The sequence below is a fragment of the Esox lucius genome, chromosome 12 (genome assembly GCF_011004845.1).
Source record: "Esox lucius isolate fEsoLuc1 chromosome 12, fEsoLuc1.pri, whole genome shotgun sequence".
Taxonomy (NCBI): Eukaryota; Metazoa; Chordata; class Actinopteri; order Esociformes; family Esocidae; genus Esox; species Esox lucius.
The window spans coordinates 20,984,668-21,004,916 of NC_047580.1; the positions used below are offsets into that span (position 1 = coordinate 20,984,668).

A 20,249-nucleotide genomic window follows, 5' to 3' on the forward strand; every position below is an offset into this window, starting at 1 on the left:
AACTGGTAATATATGTACCATTTGTAAAGAAAACATGAATGAGCAGGCAAAACACGTCTTTTATTTCTTATGGGATTCATATTCAACAGTAGGTCATAACAGAAGGGCACAATCATAAAACAAAACATGGCAAAGTTTGTTTTATGATTGTGCATAAAACAAATAAAAAAATTAACTAACCCCTGTTCAAAAGTCTGTATACCCTTAGTTCTGAATACTCTGTATTGCCCCCTTTAGCATCAATGACAATCAATCAATCAAATTTATTTATAAAGCCCTTTTTACATCAGCTGTTGTCATAAAGTGATTTTAAAAAACACCTGGCCTTAAACGCCAAGGACCCAGGCTCAGAGGGGTGACCAGTCCTCTTCTGGCTGTGCCGGGTGAACATATTAAGATTACAATTGTAATAATTAATAAATGCATGTGGGCTGAGACTAGAGTCTATTTAAACTTAATCCAGGTCGGAAGCATGACCAGATGGACAAGGAAAGGGACAAAACGGGGGATGGGGAGATGTCAGCACAGTGATACCGTCAGGTATTGTCTTGATCTGCAACACAACCAGTAGGAATTTGGACAAGGACAGCAACGGGTCTTTCTCCGCAGGTGTGGGCCAGGACCTCATGTCCTCCTAAGTTCAAAACGAGAGGAGACTGGGAAAATTCAGAAGATGCATTCCTCATATCAACAATGATTTATAGTGGAGAAGGAGAACTTAGTGGAGAAGGAGAACTGACCCTACTCCTCCTGTAAAATAATATAGAAGTGTAAGACCTTGGGACTGAGACAGGGGGTCTGGTGACACTGTGGCCCTATTTGGGGGAGGCCCCGGACAGGGCCCAGCAGGCAGGAAATCAATCCACCCACATTGCCAGTGTGCAGTCTTTTGCAATAGTTGTCTATGAGGCCCAAATTTCTTGCAGGTGGTATAGCTGCCCATTCATCTTGGCAAAATACCACCAGGTCATGCAAAGTCTTTGGTCGTCTTGCATGTACTGCATGTTTGAGATCTCCCCAGAGTGGCTTGATGATTTTAAGGTCAGGAGACTGCGATGGACACTCCAGAAACAACACCCTTTTCTGCTGTAACAACTGGAGGGTCAACCTGGCCTTGTGCTTAGGATAATTGTCATCGTCATACATTTTCACAAGATTCCCCATGCCTTTAGAGCTCACACACCCCCAAAACATCAGTGAGCCACCACCATGCTTCAGTGTGGATGGTATTCTGTTCACTATAGGCCTTGTTGACTCTTCTCCAAACATAGCTTTTATGGTAGTGACCATAAATCTCTATTTTGGTCTCGTCACTCCAAATGTATAGTCTGCCAGAAGCTGTGAGGCTTGTCAAGGTGTTGTCGGGCATATTGTAACCGGGCTTTTTTGTGGCATCGGCGCAGTAAAGGCTTCTTTCTGGCTTCTTTCTGGCAACTCGAATATGCAGCTGATTTTTGTTCAAGTATTGTCGTATTGTGCTCCTTGAAACAACCACACTGTTTTTTTCCAGAGCTGCCTATATTTCTCCTGAGGTTACCTGTGGGTTTTTTTTTTTGTATCCCGAAACAATTCTTCTGGCAGTTTTAGCTGAAATCTTTCTTGGTCTACCTGACATTGGCTTGGTATCTAGAGACTTCTTAATAAGTGATTTAACAGTACTGACTGGCTTTTGCAAGGCTTTTGATATCTTTTCATAACCTTTTCCATCTTTGTAAAGTTCCATTACCAACGCAGGTCTTTTGACAGTTCTTTTCTACTCCCCATGGCTCAGTATTTAGCCTGCTCAGTGCATCCACGTGAGAGCTAACAAACTCATTGACTATTTATACACAGACACTAATTGCAATCTAAAAAGCCACAGGTGTGGGAAATTCACCTTTAATTGTCATTTTCACCTGTGTGTGTCACCCTGTGAGTCTGTAACAAGGCCAAACATTCAAGGCTATGTAAACATTTGATAAGGGACATTTGGGTTATCATTATGATATAATAACAACTACAGTGGGGAGAACAAGTATTTGATACACTGCCGATTTTGCAGGTTCTCCCACTTACAAAGCATGCAGAAGTCTGTAATTTCTATCATAGGTACTCCTCAACTGTGAGTGACGGAATCTAAAACAAAAATCCAGAAAGTCACATTGTATGAGCTTTCATTAATTTGCATTTTATTGCATGACATAAGTATTTGATACATCAGAAAAGCTAAACTTAATATTTGGTACAGAAACCTTTGTTTGCAATTACAGAGATCATACGTTTCCTGTAGTTCTTGACCAGGTTTGCACACACTGCAGCAGGGATTTTGGCCCACTCCATACAGACCATCTCCAGATCCTTCAGGTTTCGGGGCTGTCGCTGGGCAATACAGACTTTCAGCTCCCTCCAAAGATTTTCTATTGGGTTCAGGTCTGGAGACTGGCTAGGCCACTCCTCAATACGGTGCAGTTGTCCTGTCCCCTTTGCAGAAAAGCATCCCCAAAGAATGATGTTTCCACCTCCATGCTTCACTGTTGGGATGGTGTTCTTGGGGTTGTACTCATCCTTCTTCTTCCTCCAAACACGGCGAGTGGAGTTTAGACCAAAAAGCTCTATTTTTGTCTCATCAGACCACATGACCTTCTCCCAATACGGTGCAGTCGTCCTGTCCCCTTTGCAGAAAAGTGGAGTGGAGAACAGGAGGGCTTCTTAAAGAAAAACTAACAGGTCTGTGAGAGCCTGAATTCTAACTGGTTGGTAGGTGATGAAATACTTATTTCATGCAATAAAATGCAAATTAATGATTTAAAAATCATACCATGTGATTTTCTGGATTTTTGTTTTAGATTCTGTCTTTTACAGACCTTTTTACAGAAAATTACAGACCTCTACATGCTTTGTAAGTAGGAAAACCTGCAAAGTCAGCAGTGTATCAAATACCTGTTCTCCCCACTGTATGTGATAATAAATAGCTTCATATGATCACTATCCTTAAATAAAAGATGATTTTGCATGATCAGTCAAATTTTCAAAATCAATGCCAACATTTAATAATTCCTGCCAGGGTATGCAAACTTATGAGAACAACTGTAACACAATGGGCGTGCATTGGGCATAAAAAAGTATGTAATTCATGATTGCTTTGTTGTAGTCATAGATGTTTGATGTTTTACAATGTGCGTCCTGGTTCCGGCTTGTTAAATTTCCAGCATTTGATGTTACAATAAGTGTTATAACAGCTGAGTGTGTAAAAGGTGGTTTATATTCAACATTTGATACAATGCAGCATTTTTGCATGTTTTACAATGCTTGTGTAACATATTACGTGCTTTTATAATTTTTGCCGGTCAGCGTGAGCAGAGCCAGCTAAGAAGAACGAATGTATTTTACTGAGTAAGTGACTGACTGACTACCCCTTGTTAAATAGCGTAGTTAGACAAGCGGACTTGTGAACTATAGGCCCCGAGTTGGTATCTCCTCGCAGTCGAAGCAATGTACACATCATTAATTATTCCATACAGACGAAAACTTCACTGGCTAAAACCGTTTGTATCTACATTATAGTAAGCCTGAAATAAAACAGTTTACGGTTATATTGCGACTGTTTTTGGTGGATTTTCGAAGTACGCATCCATGCATGCGTTTTGGGTCAGGATAGACAAACACATTTGCTGGCTTTACATACAGTAGTTACGTTATAGTAAGCCTTAACTGAAACTGTATACGGTGATATTGTGACTGAAGTTCATCTTCAGTTTTACTAGCAATTGCTCAATTCTTATGATTATTCCTAGGAAGTTAGTAGATACTAGTAAGCCTATTACTGGCTAATAAGCTGTTAAAACAGTATTTCTATAATCATTGTATTTGTAAGATATAAAGCAGGGGAACAAGGAAAATGTGTCCACATAGACAATAAAAAGTATTAAGAGACAGAAATTAACACTGTTACGCATTTTAAATTAATTGCATGTGTTAACTTTGACAGCCCTAATATATCTATATATAGCTTACTTGGGTGGCTGCAATGTTGGCCTTTAAAGACAGGACTGCCTCCATCCTCTTCTGCTTCTGCTCTAAAATCTGCTGTTCCTTCTCTGCCTTCTCCTGATGCATCCTGAACACAAGAGGGACGTAGCTACAGTATCACTCAAAAGGGAAGGAGGTTGAATACATTTGTTTTATGAGGATTAAGGGATTCTTTGGGATTCCCAGATTTTAGATATGTTCTTACTTATACAAAGTTACAGAAACTGATGGATACCAGTTTAATGCTGTTGCATGAAGTTTGAAGAAAGTTGAGGTGTAGCATATCAATAGCTTAGCCCAATTGTTGGTTGTGGACGAGTAAGTATTAGTCAACCTTTCTTTACAGCTTTAAGAGCTGGCTAGTACTTACTCATCAACCAGCAATTGCACTAAGCTATTGATATGTAACACCTCAACTTTCTTTAAACTTTACGCAACAACATAAAAAACGTATCCATCAGTTCGTCTAATTCTAAGTAGGGCTATAACCAAAAATCTGGTTTTTATTGAGCTTTAGTTCTGTCAGGATGACCATCAGGTTCTTGGGTAACCTCCCTGACCAAGGCACTTCTCCCTCATTTTTATTGCTCAGTTTTGCCTGATGGCCAGCTCCAGGAAGAATGGAGGTTTTTGCTCATTATGGGGTATTGTGTGTAGATTGAGGATAAAAATCTATTTAATCCATTTTAGAATAAGGTTGTAACAAAATGTGGAAACATTTAAGGGGTCTGAATACTTGAATACTGAATGCACTGTAGCTATCTCATTAGTGTGTCACCTGTATTCACGACTCTAGGGCATTCTCATCACAAATGAAGTACTCTACAACTATCCTCAACTATAAGTTGTTACCTGCTGATTGTCTCTTTTAGATACAGCACAGCTTTCTGGTGGCTAGCCTGGACCTGCTCTGTGGTCCTCTGACCACCAGTCTCCTCTTCCCTATGTACTGCAGCTTGCGTCCTGTTAACAAACATCTTGTCAATTATTTCAGTAACAACAGTCAAGACAACCATGCAGTTTTCTTGAACGTCTAGAAAGACAAATTATCCAAAGTTGTTCATGAAAAACAAAAGTAAAAGGATTAGTGCCTTACGCTTTCAAACACTGCGTCTGGAGCTGAAGGCCCTGTGTATGGGTGTCCTCCTGCTTCAGTCTGGCCTCCCCTCTTTGGGCCTCAAACGACTGGTATGCCAGCTCCTCTTTCTGCACCTCCCCACAAAGTAAGGAGAAACGACTTAGGTCCACTTCCACCTGACACAGCTCCAGTCTGCACAGATATAGACAGAGATATAGAAAAGAGGCAGGAAATTCAAAGATGACACTGGTACTTACAGGGAAAATGCAACAACAGCGAATAAGTACCTATTTTTTACTTAATCAAGGCTAGATTAACTTGTCGATACAATGTCTATGTCTCTGCATGCAGTATGAAGGGAGTTAGAGATAATAAATGTAAGTCTTGTTTTGTGAGCAAATGCTAACAAGTGTTAGTGCAATTAGTGGAAGTCTACAAGTATTAGCTTTGCTTCGCAAGATATCTGCGTGATTGGCATATGACTTAAAATCTATGGGTACATATGGTATTTGCATAAAACTGGTCTTGAATAAACTTAAAATGTGATAATAAATGCATATTTAATGTAACACATGTCGTGGTGTAGCGTTGGAGGAACCAGGCGCAGGCAGAGATCACGTTCGTTGGTTTATTAAAACAACAAACAACAAACCGAACACGAACGGAAAACAATAACTACTCTACTGAATGAAAATAAAGTGCGCAACAATGCGACTTAACAACTAACATACAAACAGTAGCACAAACCACACTCACCAGCATATAGCCAGCAACAGCGACAGCAACAGCAACAGCAACAATGACAAGCAACAGCAACAATGATCCACAATGTGGGGAGCAGAGGGGAAACATATATACACATACAAACGAGCTAGATTGGGACCTGGTTTGGAAGATGGGAAACATGTGACAGTCCGGGATGTGTTCGCGAGAATATGGGAACTTGTGGAAATATGGCACGGTGGCGCTGCTGCTCACCGCACCATGACAGTACCCCCCCCCAAAGGCCCGGCCACCGGACGGGCCAAGACGAACCCCAGCCCAAGGGAGGGGGGGCGGGGCAGCACAGTACCCCCATCGGCACAAACCCGCCGAGGGGGCGGAACAGCCGCGACTAACCAGGGTGGCGGAGCCGTCGGGACAGGCCGGGGAGGCAGAACCGGCTGAAGAACAGGAGCCGGCGGAGGGTCAGGGGCCGGGAGAGCCGACGGAGGGTCGGTAGCCGGCGGAGGGTCAGAGGCAGGGAGAGCCGACGGAGGGTCGGTAGCCGGGAGAGCCGACGGAGGGTCGGTAGCCGGGAGAGCCGAAGGAGGGTCGGTAGCCGGAAGAGCCGAAGGAGGGTCGGTAGCCGGAAGAGCCGAAGGAGGGTCGGTAGCCGGAAGAGCCGAAGGAGGGTCGGTAGCCGGAAGAGCCGAAGGAGGGTCGGTAGCCGGCGGAGGGTCAGAGGCCGGGAGAGCCGACGGAGGGTCGGTAGCCGGCGGAGGGTCAGAGGCCGGGAGAGCCGACGGTGGGTCGGTAGCCGGAAGAGCCGACGGTGGGTCGGTAGCCGGAAGAGCCGACGGTGGGTCGGTAGCCGGAAGAGCCGACGGTGGGTCGGTAGCCGGAAGAGCCGAAGGAGGGACCGGGGCTGCCGGGACAGGAGAGGGCGCCGGGGCAGGAAGGGGCGCCGGGGCGGCCGGGACAGGAAGGGGCGCCGGGGCGGCCGGGACAGGAAGGGGCGCCGGGGCGGCCGGGACAGGAAGGGGCGCCGGGGCGGCCGGGACAGGAAGGGGCGCCGGGGCGGCCGGGACAGGAAGGGGCGCCGGGGCGGCCGGGACAGGAAGGGGCGCCGGGGCGGCCGGGACAGGAAGGGGCGCCGGGGCGGCCGGGACAGGAGAGGGCGGTGGCAGCCAAACCCCGGCAAGCTCAGGCGGTGCAGGCCACTCCTCCTCGGCCTCAGGCGGTGCAGGCCACTCCTCCTCGGCCTCAGGCGGTGCAGGCCACTCCTCCTCGGCCTCAGGCGGTGCAGGCCACTCCTCCTCGGCCTCAGGCGGTGCAGGCCACTCCTCCTCGGCCTCAGGCGGTGCAGGCCACTCCTCCTCGGCCTCAGGCGGTGCAGGCTGCTGCCACTGGCAGGAAGGAGGCGCTGGCTGCTGCTCCAATGCAGCAGGGGGCGCTGACTGCCGCTGCTGGCAGGTAGGAGGCGCTGGCTGCTGCTCCAAAGCAGCAGTGGGCAATCGGCGCCGTGGCGCAGGGACAGGGGCGGCGGAAGGCCGCGGAGCAGGAAGCGGTGTGCGCCTAATTGCCAGCCTACAGCCTGGCCAGCCTGCACGGGGTCGAGGAGGCACCGGACATAGAGGGGGCGCCGTCGGGACTTCCCCCGGGCACCCACTCAGCCCCCCCCTAAAATTTTCCTGGGGGGACCTCGGACCAAGCGTTGGGCACCTCGCCCTCTTCTTCCTCCGGCCTCGCCTGCGTCCTGTCCTTCCTGCCTCCTGCATGTCCTGCAGGAGACCCTTCACCAGCTCCCCTTGCTCTTTGGTGAGGGGCTTGACCACTCCATACTGGTCCATGCCCCACAGCGGCACCCCGAACCCGTCTTGGGGCAACCCCCAGCACTGCTCCCCAAGGGGATCCTCCTCCACTCTCTCATAGACCGCTTCGTCGTCATCTGAGGAGAGGGAGTCAGACCCCCAATCGCCCCTCCAGGTATATACCCTCTCTGGAGGGACTGCCTGCTGGTTCCAGGTTTGGTGGATCATTCTGTAACACATGTCGTGGTGTAGCGTTGGAGGAACCAGGCGCAGGCAGAGATCACGTTCGTTGGTTTATTAAAACAACAAACAACAAACCGAACACGAACGGAAAACAATAACTACTCTACTGAATGAAAATAAAGTGCGCAACAATGCGACTTAACAACTAACATACAAACAGTAGCACAAACCACACTCACCAGCATATAGCCAGCAACAGCGACAGCAACAGCAACAGCAACAATGACAAGCAACAGCAACAATGATCCACAATGTGGGGAGCAGAGGGGAAACATATATACACATACAAACGAGCTAGATTGGGACCTGGTTTGGAAGATGGGAAACATGTGACAGTCCGGGATGTGTTCGCGAGAATATGGGAACTTGTGGAAATATGGCACGGTGGCGCTGCTGCTCACCGCACCATGACATTTAAAGAATAATGTATGTAATTTTATGTTGCAGAAGTAGATATATCCCAGCTGGAACAACATTCAAAGATGTTGTATTTTTTTTAAGGTAGAACAAAGACATGCATAATTTGGTTTACAGACTCACTCATGTTCCCTCAAAGTGGTGGCAACATGTACCTCCAGCTCCTCTTCTCGCTGTAACTCCTGACTCAGGCGCTTGTGATTGGCTCGGAGGCGAAAGACAGCCGCGCTGCACGAAAACACATGGTTGCTCATGGACATTATTTGTGTAACTACGTGTTGTATAAATTAAAATAATTATCATCGTCATAATCAAATACCTTTCTTTTTCTAATCAAAAATAATCCCATTGCCTTAATTCACATAGGGATAAAGTTGTCATTACTTTGGGCCATTATTAGCGTTTAAGTGTGCTGACCTTAAGATGTAACACATAGAATGTTGCAGCTGAACACTCACAGTGGATAAAAAAGTCTACACACCCCTGTTAAAATGCCAGGTTCTTGTGATGTAAAAAAATGAGACAAAGATAAATCATGTCAGAACTTTTTCCACCTTTAATGTGACCTATAACGTGAACAATTCAATTGAAAAACAAACTGAAATCTTTGAGGGGTATAAAAATAAATTTTTTACTCACAATAGCCTGATTGCAAAAGTGTGCACACCCTTAAACTAATACTTTGTTGAAGCACCTTTTGATTTTATTACAGCACTGAATCTTTTTGGGTAGGAGTCTATTAGCATGGCACATCTTGACATTGAAATATTTACCCACTCTTCTTTGCCAAAGCGCTCCAAATCTGTCAGATTGCGAGGACATCTCCTGTGCACAGCCCTCTTCAGATCACCCCACAGATGTTCAATTGGATTCAGGTCTGGGTTCTGTCTGGGCCACGCCTGAAGGTTTGGTGCCAAAATTGCCTGGTATTTGGAACTGTTCATAATTCCCTCCACCCTGACTATGGCCCCGGTTCCAGCTGAAGAAAAACAGCCCCAAAGCATGATGCTGCCACCACCATGCTTCACTATGGGTATGGTGTTCTTTGGGTGATGTGCAGTGTTGTTTTTGCGCAAAACACCTTTTGGAATTATTGCCAAAAAGTTCAAACTTGGTTTCATCAGACCATAAAACATTTTCCCATGTGCTTTTGGGGATTTGATGTTTGTTTTTGCAAATTTCAGCCAGGCTTAAATGTTTTTCTTTGTAAGAAAAGGCTTCCGTCTTGCCACCTTACCCTATATCCCATTCATATGAAGAATACGGGAGATTGTTGTAACAGGTAGCACACAGCCAGTACTTCCCAGAAATTCCTGCAGTTCCTTTAATGTTAATGTAGGACTCTTGGAAGCCTCCCTGACCAGTTTTCTTCTTGTCTTTTCATCAATTTTGGAGGGACATCCAGTTCTTGGTAATGTCTCTGTTGTGCCATATTTTCTCCACCTGATGATGACTGCTTTGGAAATAAGTTTGTACCCTTCTCCTGACTGATATCTTTCAACAATGGGATCCCTCTGATGCTTTGGAAGCTCTCTGCGGACCATGACTTTTGCTCTGAGATGCAACTAAGAAAATGTCAGTTAAATTCTACTATAACAGCTGAACTTTATTTGTGATTAATCAGAGTCACTTTAAATGTTGGCAGGTGTGTAATGACTTCTATTTAACATGAGTTTGAATGTGGTTGGTTAATTCTGAATACAGCCACATCCCCAGTTATAAGAGGGTGTGCACACTTACGCAACCAGGTTATTGTAAGGTTTTTATTTAAACATTTTCCCCCTTGAAGATTTCATTTTGTTTTTCAATTGAATTGTTCACATTATAGGTCACATTAAAAGTGGAAAAAGTTCTGACATTATTTAACTTTGTCATCACAAAAACTTGGCATTTTCACAGGGGTGTGTAGACTTTTTATATCCACTGTATGGGTAATATATTGAGGAAATGTTTCTGAAAATTACCTTCCAAAATCCTGTGTAGTACCTTTATGACCAATTGTACATGTTAGATCACAAGAAATGTTGTTACCTTGGAAAGAGATTTTACTGATAGATATATATCTCCTTCTCAGAGATACTTTACACATACACCTCCTGACAGTGGCAATATGAGTTTTTACTCTTTGTGCCTACCAGTTGTCTGCGTCTTTCTGTTGTTTTATCTCTTCTTCCACTCTATATCTCTGCCTCTCCAGCTCCGAAATATGCAGACGGCAAGCTTTGAGCTCCTCCCTGGAAACCAATAAGGCAAAAATCTATTTTAAATAAATCTTCAAAAACAAACCACCAAGTTCACATTGACAGTCAGAAGACCATTCAAAGACATGATAGAATCAAAGATTATAATGGTATGGGCCATTGGCTAAAAGCAGGTGCTTTTATTTGTGATTTTCCAATATTTTTTATTGCTGAGTGTTTTGAATGACAACCATTTATGTTTGTGCTAAATGTGTGCATCACAGCTCATTGGATGCTTAATGGCTTGCTGTGGCAGAAAACAACAAACAGAGAAATAATATAACTGTCAGGGCGTCCTTTTTGGCAGAATATTTTCTTCTATGAATATCAGATCTCTACATTACAAAAATGTTGTCTTGGTTTAGGGCAGATTTTGGTTAAGATGGCATACAAAGCATTAGTCAGTGCCAAAATCATCTGACACCCTGTTTCTATGACAGTGTACCCTCCAAAAGACTCTGGTCAAAAGTAGTGCACTGTGTAGGTAATAGGGCACCAAATGGGACACACACCTGGCTTTCAGCATGTTGTGCTCCTTCTGTCTGTGGATGCTGTCCAGCTGGTCCAGGTTTCTTCTCAGCTTGAACATCCGTGCTGTCTTGGCAAAACTCTTCTTTCCACTACGGTAGCCAACTTCCACAAGGTCATCATCATTACCCTTCCTTTGAAGATATAAAACACATTGGCCAAGTTTTGGAAATTGTCAAGAATATATAATGTAACTAGTAAACACATGGAGCAAAGCTAATAGCTATAAAGATTTGTTTCTATTTATTTAAAATACTTTATTTATAATTCATCATCTCAGTCACAGACACATGCAAACGTGATAGGAAAGTTAAATAAACCTAAACAAAATATAACAATAAGTATAAGTATAAGGAAGCAAAATATTTTAATCTGAATGGAACCAAAAGGTATCAATAATTAAATCATCTGTCATCAAATAAGAATGTAGACACCTACCATTTAGTAGCACCTAACTCTATAGACCAATCTGTTGCATCAGTTGGGGGTGCTGGGTCCTCTGTGAAGGTATTGACTCCTGTGCATTCATCTGAATTATTGAGTCAAAAAAGTAAACATTTGTTGAAACACAAGTTATAAGTGCCAATTGCCAACTAGCTGCATGAATATGTGATGAAGACCCTACGCTGCTAACTGGAAGTAAGTACAGTTGGCTTTGGGTTTGGTTTTGTCTTAAGCATACAGGTGTGTGTTACAGTTCAAAGTTCAATTTCAAAAGGTTTATTTGTCATTTGCAATAACAAGTTACGGCAATGAAATGCTTGGTTTTCCTACTCCCGACAGTGAGGTTAAAAGTAAAAAAATAAATCCATCAGTAATAACACTATACAAAAACTATATAAAAACACACATCAATAATAATAACTATACAACCGTAGTGCAAAGTAAAAGTGACAGGTGTGCATGATATAAGTGGCAGATGTGCGTGATATAAAGTGACAGGTGGACTATGGATGGAAGGGAAGATGGGTTCCCGAGTTGAGCAGCCTTACAGCCTGAGGAGAGAAGCTGTCCCGTAGCTGTCCTGGTAAACAGTCCATGGCATGGGTGGCTGGGATCTTCAATGATCCGTTTGCTCCTCCTCCTACACCTCTCTGTGTAGAGATCTTGCAGGGATGGCAGGTCAGACCTTATGATGCTCTCTGCTGTTTTAATCACCCTCTGAAGTGCTTTGCGGTCGAGGGCAGTGCAGCTGCCATACCAGGCAGTGACACAGCCGGTCAGGATACTCTCAATAGTGAATCTGTAGAAGTTGGTGAGTATCCTGGAATCCATGCCAAATCTCCTTAATCGGCGTAGGAAGAAAAGCCGTTTCCTGGCCTCCTTCAACACAACATTAGAGTGATGAGACCAGGTCAAGTCATCACTGATGTTGACCCAGAGGAACCTGATGTTGTGAACTCTCTCTACTGCAGACCCATTGATGTGTATGGGGGCGTGGTCTCCCCGCCACTGCTTCCTGTGATCAACAATCATCTCCTTCGTTTTGCTGATATTGAGCTGGAGGTTGTAATCCTGACACCACGAAGTCAGTGACCTTACCTTGTCTCTATAGGGTAACTCGTCGTTGTCAGAGATCAGGATGGTGGTGTCGTCAGTAAACTTAACGATGGTGTTGGAGACGTGAGTTGCCAGGCAGTCGTGGGTGAAGAGAGAGAACAGGAGCGGGCTCAACAAACAGCCCTGGGGAGAATCAGTACTGACAGTCAGTGAGGAGGAGGTGGCGTTGCCCATCCGCACCACCTGGGGTCTGCCTGTCAGGAAGATCAGGATCCATCTGCACATAGCGGGGTTGAGACCCAGATCCCTGAGCTTAACCGCCAACTTGTGGGGCACAATGGTGTTGAAGGCTGATCTATAGTCAATTAACAGCATTCTCACATGTGTTCCTTTTGTCCAGATGAGAGAGTGCAGAGTGGAGGGTCAGAGCGATGGCATCCTCTGTGGATCTGTTTTGTCTGTAGGCAAACTGTAGGGGGTCAAGTGTTGCAGGCACGGAGTCTGTGATGTGAGTTTTAACTATCCGCTCAAAGCACTTCATGATGATTGGTGTGAGTGCTACAGGGTGGTAGTCATTCATGCAGAGGACCTTTTTGGCACAGGAACAATTATGGACTTTTTGAAGCAGGTGGGGACCACTGACTGACGTAGCAATAGGTTGAAGATATCAGTGAAGACATCAGCCAGTTGGTCAGCACAGGTTTGAAGAAAAATTATTGATGCTCATGCAGGCTGAAAATAATCATTCCATTGTAATCATCAAATGGAGAAGATTTCATACTAACTTGCAATCTATCTAGGACATGCTGTCTCAAGAAATTCAGTCCAAGAGCTGACAGAAGTCTCTAAGGACTCCAAGGTAACATCAAGGGCAGTGTTCCCAATACGAAAAACTTCAGAGTTTGCCCCCTTTAGCTTGTATTAAATAGAAAAGATATACATACCTGATTGAATCATCAGTCCATTTTCAATGCAACAAACCATAATAACAACTTTAACATTGTAAAATTAGGTCAGTAATTTGGGAAACGGCTGAGCAAAAGCACATTGATATAAATATGTGTCTTCAACCCTATTCAGACAAGTGTGCCATAGCCAATCAGAAATAGATTAGTGCTGTAAGAAAATATGTAATTTACCCCACTGGCTGTTTCTTTCAGTTTGACTGTGTGTTTACAAGCAGTAGCTAAAGTGCAACTTTAGATAATGAGCTAGAAATATCTATTAAAGCCACAAAAGTCCTCTGTATTTTGCTGCAACTACGTAAGTACCACTGGAGTCATCTTACATTCGGGAACATCAGTCTTGTTTGGTCATTCTTGATAAAACAATGAACAAGTATACGCACTCCCTCAGTAAACCACATCAACAACACAAGACAAACTAGAGTAAGATACGCTCAAATCTAAAGAACAAGGGGGATCTAGCTAAACTCTGACCTGTATTTCACCAGTGACGGTCGCAAAGCAAATTTGACAACAATGGCAACTTGCCTGTCTGACCACGGCGGCCATTTGATGAATGCCATTTAATTTGATTAACAAGGGTGATGATCTAAATGTGGATGAGATTCATTACATTCATTATGAAAGAGCTAGTAAGTACAGTGACTACATTTTCTAGATAGTAACGAAATATGAGATAGAAATTTGAAACTGAGAACCAAAATATGATGTTTTGATGTGATTATTAATTCATATTAAGTTGGCACTTATGTGTTTATATTCATTTCTATTGTGGTTTCCTTTAGTATGCTGTGACCTAGGTTACTGAGTAATTAACAGACCATAAGGTTCTCTGTGAATAGATCTTAGCTTGACCAGAGAATGACCTGGTATCTGTTCTGTGTTCAATGTGTGAATAATATGAGCAGGGTGCAAGGCCAGTGAAGAAGTTACAAAGAAGCTAGATTATTTGATTACTCGGAGTGTGGCCTTACAGAACTTTGGACTCAAGACCAATATCATTTTCGTTTACAAATGCCACCTACCATCCAGGTGATCTCTCTGAGGTAGAGGCTACTGAATATCTAGCTGTATCCAAAAAGTTTGAGTTACAACTGGATACCTATTCATTTGATTGCCAAGTAAGATATTGGTGAATTATATTATTATTTTATTGAACTTCCAACAATGCCTTAGTCTGTCATGAAATGTTGAGTCAAATATATTTTTTAAAAAAAATCTAAGAGCTGTTCTAAGGCATGGGACATCCCAGATTATATGAGAATGTATGAGTACCATCGCTATCAGCAAATCAGCATTCAGAATTTTAACTACCGTATTCTAAAAGACAATAATGACATCACTTTATTTTTACTACTCTACTGTAATTGCATTCAACATTCAGGATTCGAACCACCAGGTTTATAAACAAATATATATAATAGAAAATGGGAATACCTTTCAGGGAGTGTGCTTAATTTTCACCACTGCTAATACAACAAGAACCACGGGCAAACATTTTTATCTACACCTACCTCCCGTTTCTTCATCTGTCCAGGTGTTGAGTGAAGGATGCTCAAAAGAGATGGAGTCTTTCTCTGAAGTGTTATCAACGCTATTTACAGCCATTATACCTATACAAATAAATGTTAACATGCAAAATAGCTCAAAGAAACAGATGGATAGATATAATGTCATTAAACATGGGCAGTGTTAGTCAAGTGATGAAAATCCACGATCCGGTTAACGTTAGCTAGCCCAGACTACTTTGTCGTTAGTTAACTTAAGCTAGTACATTACAGTAGTCACTTTGCAAATTTGCGTCAAAGCAGCCAACCGAACCTAGCCTAAAGTTAATGTTACCAGATAGCTAGCTATTTTATTCAACTAACCCGAGCTATAGGTATCGTGACTAAATGGGTACTTAAAACGTGGTATCAAGCATTTTATTTTTACCTGGAGAATGGTGAAGTCACTTAAAGCGTAACTTCCAACATTACTTGATAGCTTTTTCTTGTTTGAAATGTCAAACCAACTGCCAAACAATGTATGTTAGTAGTGTTTCCATGGACACTGGAGAGGGGTGGAACCGTACACTCCCTCCTGCTCTAAAGGGGTGTAACCAAAAGTGCATTTTGGCATTTTGCTAAAAAGTGCTGCAGCATGTGTTCGTCACTAGTAAGGGTATTGTATTGAACAGTCAGTAACTTTTATAAAAACGTTAAATTGATAAATAAATAAACAATTAAATTCTTCCACTATAAGATATTGTCCAGACAAAATCTTGGTGTTGTTAGTTTACACCTTGGGTCGTAGTGTTACTGTTGCTATGCAAAAGGACTGGTCTGCACCGTGCGCATCGTTGTTGCCAGGTTAGGTGGCGTATCAAAAGTGACTAATCTTCTTCAGACAGGCAAACCTAAAGGCTAATTAACCACATTAAATGGAACTATAATCAAGCAGAAATCGTGTGCAATTGACTTCATGCAATAAATTATTCTGTCAGCAACGTAAACGAGTTGAATTTGTTATGGAGACTCAACCAGTGATCATCCTCAGATATATCGGTTACATAACTGTAACGGCCAGTAACACGGCTCGGAAAGCGCTGCTCATTACCCATCCGAAGAACCTGATTAATAATGAAATTCATGTTATAGCCGTTAATGTTAGAATTGCTATGACACTTCAAGTAGATGTGTTGTTGGGATATGCAGTATGCTTTTAAGCATAGTGAGTGTAACCCACAATGTAATGAGTCTGGCTTCCAAAATTACAACTACTCCCCCGCATTTCACTTGGGCGAGAGGAGGCTGTAGTTCATGTCCAAACCTACAGTGGCGGCCCGGACATTGAGGAGGCAAGGTCGGAGCTCGAGGCCCCTCCCCTAAACCCAACAAAATGTTATCTCCATCTATTAGCTTATACCACTGCCTCCTAGTCAATAGACTGATGTCTGCCTTTAACTATGCATATTAATTGATGTAAAAGAGAGAAATCAAAAAAGTTTTAACTAAAAAAGTATATTCCCGTCAGCACTATTAATGGACAGCGTTATATAGACAACTGAACATTGTTAAACACAAGGACAGCTATATAGCTGTGCTGGGGTGAGATTAAGAGAAGAAATGCTACGATTACTTTTGACTAGTTATAGTCATTTTGACAAAAATATCTTTAAGTTTTAGACACATTTATATAATTTGAGTAACGTCAAAATGACAAAAACAGTGAGCAATTTTAATTTACAAAATACCGTTTAGTCACATTGTAGTCCAATCACAATTGTCTCATTAACCTAGTAGCCTAAACATATCACCATATCAGATAAGGCCAATGGAATGTTTCACTTACAATGTTGATATTGAATACAATTAAGCCCATTTATGAAATGTTTAAGCACAGTATGGAAGCGAGAAATTTCTGAAATGTAATTGGAAAATGCGTATTGCACACTAGTAATTGTTCAAGCAGTTTAATTTACATGGATGGAAATTGCAGTTTTTTAATGTAAGAACGAGGGCAGAACAGCAGATTCTAAAATGTTTTGATAGTTAACAAATTAGGCATTGCGGCATTGTTTCGTCTGTGGAGGTGCTGATGATAGCTACTCTGGCTTGTCTAAATAATGTAATCTTGTTTTACGCGAACTTGTAAAGACAACACTATTGCAGCGCTTTTGAGTACCGCTGGCAATTTTTGATGTATACCGTCATCTATCAATACGTATTTTAATTTTTTTTTAATGCTGCGAATGGCGTAATACACGTAAGATAGGCATAGGCCATTGTTGTCAGATTCAGGGATTTTGAGACTATTTAGACACATTTTCAACTGGTAAGGGGAGGAAGATCTGTATGTAGCCTACTTCACAGGCTTCCTTTACCTGGCAATTGAAACTCAGGGCTTCTCAATGTTTTCTTGTCCTCAAAGTTTTTTGCATATATTTTTTATATTGGCCTAGCTTATTTTTTGCTATGCAGGGCGGGGCCCTTGGGGTGTGACTCCCCCTCACCTCGCAGTGGCTGTTGGGGTTTCCCAGCAGCCAGTGCAAATCTACTGATAGCATGGTGATCTACAAAAGTCAGCACTGTATGACTTCTTCGGTCAGCACTCAGTGTGTTATGCAAGATCATTCAAATTTTATTGGCCTAATACTGAACAGATGTGCTAGAAGATTGTGTTATGTCTCTGTGACAAAATCAAAAAGATAAGGAGAGGTGTTTAATTTACATCCACATTCTCTTTCTAAAGAATATACCTTTGTAAGATTATAAAGGACATTTCACGTGCTCTTACTGGACTGATAAAAATCTACACTAGCTCTGCAGAATTTTTCTCAGTTTGTGCCAGATGGAAGACCAATTAAGATAACATGAGTTTTTGCAGTTCATGTACATTTTGAAGCTTATGCAGAAAGCCATTTCAGTCATATAGGCCTACAAAACTGATCAAATGCAGTAAGCTCTTATTTTGATTCTAATCTACATCACTATGCTCAAATTCCAAAAAAAAACAGCAACTGACTCGACAGAAAAGAACTTGAGCATGACTACCCCAACCTGATCTCAGGGAAATACATAACATATTAGGGCTATACTGTACTTCAGCAGCAAATTTTATTATGTTAGGGTACCAATGAATCTGCTAACAAAATAGTACTATGTTACAAATGTACAAAAATATATCATATTTTACAAACACCACTAAACTTTTTAATAAGTCCTGTAAGTGTGTAAAATAAGTCCATTCCCCTGAAGGCTGTGGCACACTGCAACAATTGCAACCACTTGACACCTTTCTTATCTCAGATCGTTAACTCACCTCATGCTGTGTTTTGATGACCATCCACGGCCCATGCACTGTTGTCATCTCTTGGTTGACAAGGTAAAAGGAAAAATTCAGAAACTCAGATATTCTTTATTTTAAATTCTTCAGGGAGTGTCATTCAGGAGGCAAACTGTATCTGTAGCCTCAGCCTTTAATTTTTCCTTTTCATATCAGATGCACTTCCTCCCACTTCTTTGGTTGGAGCAAATCAAACCAGGGCATTTGCTTTGTTATGAAAAGACTTCATAAATATTAAAACATTTACTTAAAAATTGTTAAATTATTTACTAAAAGAAAATTAAACATAAATATACACTTTAATAATAAAAAATATATATACTGTAAGTTTTCAAAAATAAATTGCTATTGTTAGATGCATAATAGTCTATTTGGTTTGATTTAGCAAATATAATTAAGCTTCTTCAGATAACATTAATACTCACTCTAATCAATTAATTATAATAATGCATTTCATTTATATATACAGTATCTCACAAAAGTGAGTACACCCCTCACATTTTTGTAAATATTTGATTATATCTGATCATGTGACAACACTTAAGAAATGACACTTGCTACAATGTACTGCTTGTATAACAGTGAAAATTTGCTGTCCCCTCAAAATATCACAACACACAGCCATTAATGTCTAAACCGCTGGCAACAAAAGTGAGTACACCCCTAAGTGAAAATGTCCAAATTGGGCCCAAAGTCTCAATATTTTGTGTGGCAACCATCATTTTCCAGGGCATGGAGTTCAACAGAGCTTCACCGGTTGCCACTGGAGTCCTCTTCCACTCTTCCATGACAACATCACAGAGCTGTTGGATGTTAGAGACATTGCACTCCTCCACCTTCCATTTGAGGATGCCCCACAGATGCTCAATAGGGTTTAAGTCTAGAGACATGCTTGGCCAGTCCATCACCTTTAGCCTCAGCTTCTTCAGCAAGGCAATGGTCATCTTGGAGGTGTGTTTGGGGTCGCTATCATGTTGGAATACTGCCCTGCGGCCCAGTCTCCGAAGGGAGGGGATCATGCTCTGCTTCAGTATGTCACAGTACATGTTGACATTCATGGTTCCCTCAATGAACTGTAGCTCCCCAATGCCAGCAGCACTCATGCAGCCCCAGACCATGACACTCCCACCATCATGCTTGACTGTAGGCAAGACACACTTGCCTTTGTACTCCTCACCTGGTTACCACCACACACGCTTGACACTATCTGAACCAAATATGTTTATCTTGGTCTCATCAATCCACAGGACATGGTTCCAGTACTTGTCCATAGTCCATGTGCATGTCTTTAGTCTGCTTGTCTCCAGCAAACTGTTTGTGGGCTTTCTTGTGCAACATCTTTAGAATAGGCTTCCTTCTGGGACGACAGCCATGCAGACCAATTTGATGCAGTGTGCGGCGTATGGTCTGAGCACTGACAGGCTGACACCCCACCCCTTCAACCGCTGCAGCAATGCTGGCAGCACTCATATATCTATTTCCCAAAGACAATCTCTGAATATGACACTCAGCATGTGCACTCAACTTCTTTGGTCGACCATGGTGAGGCATGTTCTGATTGGAACATGTCCTGTCAAACCGTTGTATGGTCTTGGCCACCATACTGCAGCTCAGTTTCAGGGTCTTGGCAATATTCTTATAGCCTAGGCCATCTTTATGTAGAGCAACAATTATTTTCTCAGATCCTCAGAGAGTTCTTTGCCATTAGGTGCCATGTTGAACTTCCATTGAACATTATAAGGGTGTGTGAGTGCAATGACACCAAATTTAACACACCTGCTCCCCATTCACACCTGAGACCTTTTAACACTAACCGGTCACATGACACCGGGGAGGGAAAATTGCTAATTGGGCCCTAATTGGGCTAATTGGGCTAAACCAGCGGTTTAGACATTAATGGCTGTGTGTTGAGTCATTTTGAGGGGACAGC

At 42.6% G+C, this 20,249-nt stretch overlaps 1 protein-coding gene across 1 annotated transcript in view; it reads right to left on the reverse strand.

Moving 5' to 3' along the window:
• Positions 1 to 17,387, reverse strand: part of cfap74 (cilia and flagella associated protein 74) — an 87,857-nt gene extending 70,470 nt beyond the window's left edge. Inside the window, exons 1-9 of the mRNA XM_020051348.2 lie at positions 17,358 to 17,387; positions 15,007 to 15,105; positions 11,466 to 11,556; positions 11,012 to 11,161; positions 10,395 to 10,493; positions 8,383 to 8,487; positions 5,105 to 5,278; positions 4,861 to 4,971; positions 3,994 to 4,096 (exon numbers count right to left, since the gene is read on the reverse strand). Of these exons, the coding sequence (XP_019906907.2) occupies positions 3,994 to 4,096; positions 4,861 to 4,971; positions 5,105 to 5,278; positions 8,383 to 8,487; positions 10,395 to 10,493; positions 11,012 to 11,161; positions 11,466 to 11,556; positions 15,007 to 15,100 (927 nt within the window). The 5' untranslated portion in view covers positions 15,101 to 15,105; positions 17,358 to 17,387. The remainder of the gene's footprint in view (positions 1 to 3,993; positions 4,097 to 4,860; positions 4,972 to 5,104; positions 5,279 to 8,382; positions 8,488 to 10,394; positions 10,494 to 11,011; positions 11,162 to 11,465; positions 11,557 to 15,006; positions 15,106 to 17,357) is intronic.
• Between the last annotated feature and the right edge of the window lie 2,862 nt (positions 17,388 to 20,249).